General features: G+C 40.0%; 1 protein-coding gene across 6 annotated transcripts; it reads left to right on the top strand.

The window, feature by feature from the left end:
• Positions 1-5,425: 5,425 nt before the first annotated feature.
• LOC148022842 (uncharacterized) lies at positions 5,426-7,353 on the top strand. 6 transcript variants are annotated; one of them, XR_015693548.1, is made up of 3 exons: positions 5,426-5,686; positions 6,553-6,718; positions 6,916-7,353. XR_015693548.1 is itself a non-coding variant. In XM_087695769.1 (3 exons), the coding sequence occupies exons 1-3, from the start codon at positions 5,669-5,671 to the stop codon at positions 7,064-7,066; spliced, it is 294 nt and encodes a 97-aa protein (XP_087551895.1). In that variant the 5' UTR covers positions 5,429-5,668; the 3' UTR covers positions 7,067-7,353. The 6 variants fall into 6 exon arrangements, 2 of the variants coding, with proteins under 2 accessions (XP_087551895.1, XP_087551894.1); XM_087695769.1 differs by having other exon boundaries at positions 5,429-5,686; positions 6,594-6,718; XR_015693549.1 differs by lacking the exon at positions 5,426-5,686 and adding an exon at positions 5,753-5,777.
• Positions 7,354-7,784: the final 431 nt, after the last annotated feature.

Here is a 7,784-nt window from a genome sequence, read left to right as displayed (position 1 = left end):
CTAGCACTTGGCTAGGAGGGGGATAATGTTAACCTCAGCATAGGATCATGTTTACGTCAGCACAAGAAAAATCGAAAAAATGAAAAAGCACAAGTTGGAAGTTGAAAGAGGCGGCCCATAAGGAAATTGGACTTCGAAGAGCCCAAAAGTGTATGCATGGCCACAAAAAGTCCAAGGTGTAGCCATCAGAGCCCAAAAAGTGCTAAAAAAGAGAATCTGCACCTTTGAATGCCTCTTGTGCAAATTATAAAGGTAGATGGGTGGTAGGAAGAAAGCTAGGAAGATAGGAGGATAATGGGAAAGAGGGCCTAGGCCACGATCGGGGCCATGTAAAAGAGGGGATGACCACCCAAAAGGGATAAGGTTTGGTACTTAAGCTCGAAAAGTGAATATGAAGCTCATTCTTTGGTGTTTGGCAAAAGTTCTTATTCTTCTTCTTCTTCTTCTTCTTTTTCTTCTACTTCTTCTTGCCTTCTTTATCGTGCTTGAGTGGGGGAGTGAGGGAGTGTGAGAGGGTGAGGGAGTGAGTGTGTGAGGGTGAGGGATCTTGGAGAAGAAGCTCTCCATCACCTCCTCCCTTCTTCTTCTTTTATATTCCCTTCTCTTGTCTCGCACGGCTATGGAGGATGGAGCTTGAAGGAAAGGGATTGAGGTTGCTTGACCTCACATCATGAACCGTGGGGCTACCAGTGTGCAAGAGGGAGGTGCATACTCAATCAGGCAGCACCGAGGTAAGATCATTACACTCGTAGAAAGGGATAGTGCGTCAACTATGTGAGAGGTAGCCATTAGTGCTCCGCTTGAGACGCTTGAAACAATAAGTGGTCCATGGGTCTTGGTGGTCAAGTGTGAGCTTCCAATAGAATGCACAAAGTTTTTCTAGCAATGAAGTACATGTAATTAAAACAAAAAATATGGTAAGTAAAAGTGACTAACACAAAAATTCATCTAAGTAATACCTATATCAATTAAATCAAGGCATACTATTCAGCAAAAAAGATTTACCTGAATGTAAGATCTAATTGGTTGACCCTACACTTTATTGTCTCATAAAAATGTGTTCTTTTGACCTGCCCCATGACTCACCCAATAGTTATCCATTCCTCATACGGACACTTGCATTGATAAGTAATCTTTGTTTTTTTCATAACCTCACATGAACCAAACAAATGTGCAAACAATGAAAATGGAATAAACCAACTAAGATGCACTTCTTTGGAGCCTATGGTAGGTTTCATAGCACTATTGATGTTAGATTTAATCTTTGACTTACATGCTCTTCACAACTCCAAGCTATCAATCAACCATTCACAACTAGATAATGGCGGCAATGGGACATGCTGTAATCTTTGACTTTCTATTACATACAACGAATTATAGAAAAATATATTTTGAGTTGCAAGTTGACTTGCACAATTATTATCATAAATCAAAGAATCTATGTCTTCATACCAAACATGTATATTGTCACTCAAACATTCCACATTCTACCATTCATGCAAAGTTTGTGGATATAGAGTTGTCAGTAAAACACATTTGAATTAGAACACTACAAAGATTATAAAAAACAACTCTGATGCAAAAAAATAAACAATGATAAAATTTAGAAACTTACTATTTTGTTTATATTTTGTAATGTAATTCATGTCATTCACACATATTTGTTTATACGTATACACATGTTGGACTTGTCCCATTAAACACTTTTTTGAACTCTAAAATTCTACATTTCCAGTGCTTGCTAGGGTCCGCAACATCCTTATGCTTGACCTTGAAACTTCATTGAGTACTTGGATGCATCAAAATCCATTCCAACTTAATATAGTATTTATCACAAATCCAATTATTGCTACTATCTTTCACGTTGAAGACCTCCATTGCAAGAATGTTACTGATTTTTTCCTTTGTGAAGACATCTATATTAACCAAATACAAAAGTTACCTATTAGCAAGTTTTTGTGCTTTTATTATTACATGTAAGTGAATTTATCCATATTTAGAATCACTAATATAATAATATTTTCATACACAAGCATCCCTTTGTCATTTCACATATACAATTTAATATTATGCAATGTTATGAGACTGCAACATTGGTGCTATCTTATGCTATTCCATGGTTTTAGAATCTAAATAAAATTATCCTAATGAGATAAAAATTTAACAAAATCGTAACAAGATAAAAAATTAACAAACTCTTTTCTCATTCATAGCATTTTAATTGTGGACTTCTAAATATAAAAATTATCAACATTGCAAACTTAATATTCAAATCTTTACTGTATATTTTTTCCCATCAATCCTAACTAGATGTCAATGACAATAATTCATAAAAAATACTTATAGCTAAAATAAATGTTTATATTTAATCAATATAGAAAGTAATGTGCTTGAGAAACTTTGTAGCCCTTAATTCCTAAGGCTGTTAAAAAAGAAGTCGATTTCTGGACAATAGGTATATCTTGCTCAGATGGAGGCCTAGGATACAATAGCAAAAGGTAGTTTAACTTAGAATGTGCATAGTTTGCAAATGTTTTTCTCCAAATGCAATGATATTTAACCATGAAGTGATTTTTTAAAAATGACACTTTACTTGTAATTCTTTTCACAAAGAAACCCAGAGCTGTTGAATAAGAAATTGAGTGATTACAAGATCATTGTTTCTTCACTATGAGATTCTTGGAATACCCAGAAAAAAAAAAGTCAAGTCAAAGCATGCATATAACTTACATAGGATTTGTCCAAATGAGCTGAAATTTAACCATGGAGCAATTTTTTAAAAATAACAATATACATGTGGCTCTCTTTGCAGAATGTTGAAGAAGTTGAGTTTTTAGAAAATCATTGTTCGTCGCTGTGGGAGATTAAGGATTTAAGCATTCTTCTTCCTATTTTAAGCATGATTCCTTCTTGACTTTGGGGTAGGACATGGATCTGTTGAATCCTAGCCTAGACAAAGAATACTGGCTTCTTACAGGTGGGCAACCCATGGGGTTGAAATCCAACATTCGATTGTGAAGGAGTGGTAAGGAAGTCCGGTTTGTTAGGGAATGGGCATTTGAAGCCTTCAACATGATAGTGATGTAGCCAAAATCCATTGATAGGCTTTGGTAGTAGCATACCTTGTAAATTGGTTAGATGGAAGGAGTTAGTGAGGGAAGCATGAAAGACCCAAAAAGAACCACTCCATTGGAATTTGAGCTTACCCATCAAGATGAGTTTACCCTTTTGAAAAAGTGGTTTCTTGGATAGTCAATCCACTTGGTGCCATTTCAAGCTTGGGCTTCAGATAAAATGTAGATGCTACGGATTTGGTCTTCTTAGAGTTGTACAATGCCTTCCATCTAGAATGGAAAAGATTTATCCAGGATGAGGCGATCTTGTGCCACTAGTTATAGACTCTGTACTATATACTCCAAGGGTATAATTATAATGTGCTCGCCTAACAGCTATCGAAGTACGTTTTTGCAGTCCATTGAGAAACGAGTCTAAGCGTTGCTGCCTGGCACTCCCTTAGGATGTTCTGGGGTTTGTGGCCTAGGGTGTCTCGAGTCCATCTCGCAACGGAATGTTCGTGGTCGAACCCACTAGGATCGACCTGAAATCCAAGTCCCTCGTGGTGGTCAAGGTATCTTAACAACATTCTAGCGTCACGAGTCCTAGATATCTTACTTACGCAGAGATACCCAAGCTGAAGCAGATCCATGTCGCCCTTGGTTCAAAGAGATTGGGAAACGAGAGGGATGCTCTGCTCAACCTCTCTGCTATGGGCATAGTCCTATTCTAGTCCCCTAAAACCGTATGAATCCTATTCTAACTTAACACTACCTAAAGGTCAAACATTGGTAAAGCCTTGTAAGAAGCCTCCCAGTTCTCTAGGACCACCCTTCTATAGGACGGACCCGTCGGGGGTTCCGCCCACTCGCTTCCCTCAATAGGCGTACTTTAGTTAGCTAATTACGAGCCCCTATCACATTTATGTGTGACATTTAAAATCAACTTCTTTAATTAAGACTTTTAGGGAACATGGTTCGTTTACGTAATCTTATGGCACTAACACAAGACAGGTTCCTTAGAAGTAAACTTAATATTAGCATTTTAATTGAGATACAAGTCTTGTTCAAAAGGCAATGGCTTGAGATCTTTGAGGCAAGTCATTGCCTCAAAAACCCAAGCCCGTTTACATTTTGATACTCAAGATCTTGTATTACCAAATACAATTCCCATTTCTATGTTTTGTTCCCATTCTGGTCCCAACTTCGTACAGACTCAACATGTAGTAGTAGATGAGCATAGATGCACCAGCCATAGTCATGTTCGCGCTCTATTGCACCAATTTCCCAGTTTATTCCAACCATCCACACTCACTTCCATGGTCAATCTACCAGTTCAGCATTCTATCAACACGGGAAGTTCCCTCCCGGTACACATGGCCTCTAGACGCCGCTCTCCATAAGAACAGCATGCAATTAGGACAACTGTCCAAGACATGCTGAAGAGGGGCGTGATTACACCTATAATTTCTGCATCGACTTCAAGCCTTTGGAATTGCTGGTGATCATTGTCTGGGCATTCGCCAAATTTGATCCTTATTTGCACGGGGTAGAGGTCACTGTGGAAACCGATCATCAACCTTTGATTCCACTGCTACAGAAGCTGCACCACCCGCCTAGCAGACTGCCCCGGTGGGCTTCAGCATTGCAGGAATACAAGTTTACAATAACCTATTGTAAAGCCATCACCAATTTCAGAGCTGATGGCCTCTCTCGTGCGGAACACCAAGCTGCCCTCTTCCACTGCCCACCCATCGACCTCCCAGTGACTCTACACCAGATGGTCATTTTTCAAGCTCAAGACCCCGACATACACAAGCTCATCCATCAGCTCCAATATACCGATCCCATATTTCGACATCGTCTAAATTTTCTAATTATTAATCATGTGTTGTTTTACATCAGCCGCCCTGGCAATAATCCTCGCGACGTATACGTGCCTGCAACCCTGCGTCCTACATACTTACAGTACTATCATTCTCACCCCCTGTCAGGTCACCTGGGCTTTCACAAGGTTTTAGAGAAATTACGGCTCCAAGATTATTGGCCCAAGATACGCCAATCAGTCTCAGCATTTTTGCAACAATGCCTAGCCTGCCAAAGCATAAAGACGCAACCTCAGAACGTGGGTTACTTGTCTCCGGCTCAGGTTAGATACCAAGTGGGGTTTTTTTGTCCCATGTAGACGTTTGGGGTCAACAGGCCGACGGGGACATGGAACATACTGGTAAAAAATAATTATGGGATAAAAAGGCTTTACATGTATGCATGCCTCATGGCCATGCGTTCCATGAGAGGGGTCCCCCAAACCTCTCTCTCTCTCTCTCTCTCGCTCTCTCTCTCTCGCATAATGGAGAAAGAGATTTGCTCTGCATCTCTGAAGTAGAGCTGCCTCCCCCCCTCTGGCTCTCTCTCTCTCTCATGCGAATGGAGAAGGAGATTTGTGTGGCTCCTCTAAAGCAGAGGCCCTCCCACCCTTCCTTCGAGGCCCAGGACATACGAGTGCAGGCTGGGCCCCCCAAACTCCCCTTTTGGAAGTGTCTGGTTTTTCTCCTGTGGTGAAACTCTCTCTCTCTCTCTCTCTCTCTCCCCCCCCCCCGCTGATCCATCCATCCATGGAGGAGGAGCAACAGGTAATCATAGTTTCTCTGTCTGTGGATCTATCCATCCATGGTGGGTCTTGCATCAAGTAATCTTTGAGACTCTCTCGCTCTGCGACTTGTGGTGAAACTCTCTCTCTCTCTCTCTCTCTCTCTCTCTCTCTCTCTCTGTGCGTGGATCCATCCATCCAGCCATCTTTCCTCTGCTTTGTTTTCATTCAAATGTGGTGCTTTCTGTATATGATCAAACAAATGACGTCTCTCTTCTTCGAATCGATTCAAAAATGATATTGCAGACTTCTCATGATTCGATAAATAGCGCCTATCTGCTTCTCATTCATTCAGATACCATGAGTACTCCCGATGATTCGATAGATGGTGTCCCTCTGCTTCTCTTTCATTCAGATGCCATGAGTACTTCTGATGATTCGACAAATGGATTTCTTCTGCTCTGCTTTCATTCAAATGTGGTGCTTCTTGTATACGATTAGACAAATGGTGTCACTTTGCTTTGAACCGATTCAGAAATGATATTGCAGACTTCTAAATATTCAACAAATAGTGCGCCCTCTCTGCTTCTCTTCATTCATACTCCATGAGCACTTCTAATGATTCGACCAATGGTTGCTAATTTCTTCTGCTTTGCTTTCATTCAAATGTGGTGCCTCGTGAATAGGATTAGACAAATGGTGTCTGCTTGCTTTGCATTCATGCAGGTGCCATGTTGACTTGTCGTGAATCGACAAATGGCGTATATGTGCTTCTCTTTCATCCAGATGCAATGACTTTTGATAATTTGACAAGTGGCTTTCCTCTACCGTGCTTTCATAATTCAGATGCCATGTGCTCTTTTGATGATTTGATAAATGGTCTTTCTCCATGTTGCTTTCTGCATGCAGATGTAATGTCTTCAGATTATCTGATGAATGGCTTTCCTCAGATATGGTGCCTTTTGATATTGGAGAAGATTGAGGTTTTGGCAATATGCCAATGCAAAGGGATTGGAGAAGGAGATCTTGCGCAGTTAGGGCATGCCTGGAGGAAGGCCTCAAGTTTCAGTTTCAGGTTTATATTCACCCAAAACTCAGTTTCACATCTGCATACTATCCATATACAGATGCAAATCACCTGCTGATATTATAATTCGATCAAATATGCTAGGTTTGATACAGGACGCATGCAAATGATAGATACTTTATGCTTTTATGTTCTAGTAACTATATGCTCGAGAGTTGCTATATCTGCCTATGTTTGTGATTCAGGTGGTTGCCAATCATAGGTGCGGTGTTAATGTTGTTTCCTCAATTCCTGGCTACACTTCCTCGTGCTTGGCAAACTACCAGGGAGAGGAGTATGCTGATGGAAAGGGATGCACAGGTGCTTGATCTGAAACTCTTACTATTGCATATCTAGGTTCTGGGTATCATGCCTTTGATGTAAAAATTTATTTTCTTCTTCTCCACCATATAGAGTTGTATTGGATCAGTTCCTGTGTAAGACACAAATGTGTTGGATCAGTTCTTGTGTAAGACACAAATATATTGGACCAGTTCCTTTCTAAAACTCAAATCTATTGGACCAGTTCTTGTGTAAGGCACAAATGTATTGGATCAGTTTCTTCTAGGGGACGAATGTATTGGATCAAATTTCATCTCTCTTCTCTAGGCTTTTTCCATAGCAATATATATTTATTTGGGACATCCTTGTTGGCTTTCAATGTGTGAGAAACCGTGCATTCTCTAGGTTACTACATTATCCTTGCATGAGGGAGGTGTTTACAATGCTAATCAAGGTATCGGTTTAGCAATTTTAGTAAGCATTCAATATAAGCATTAATTGATTCAGATTTAGTAACTTTAGATATTTAAGCATTTACTATATCATTAGAGTTTGTGCTGATGATAAGGGTTAGCTCAACATGATTTTATTGATTGAGAACATGCATACTTTTGAATTTCAAGTATGGTATGCACACTTGAGGGAGTTCTCATGGAGCCCCCATTGTATTTTTTGCACTTGTATATGTATTCCTTTGAAAAACCAATGTGTTAGTTTTGATGTTAGACACGATGCTTTAGGGACTTGAGCAATGTTAGAGGTTAGAAGGCTTTCATGACCCTCAATTCCATTC

Source organism: Lygodium microphyllum, chromosome 16 (assembly GCF_053477565.2).
Source record: "Lygodium microphyllum isolate KBCC chromosome 16, Lygodium_microphyllum_v1.1.10, whole genome shotgun sequence".
NCBI lineage: Eukaryota > Viridiplantae > Streptophyta > Polypodiopsida > Schizaeales > Lygodiaceae > Lygodium > Lygodium microphyllum.
Note: the sequence above shows the minus strand (reverse complement) of the source record. Positions and strands in the feature narration are given on the sequence as shown.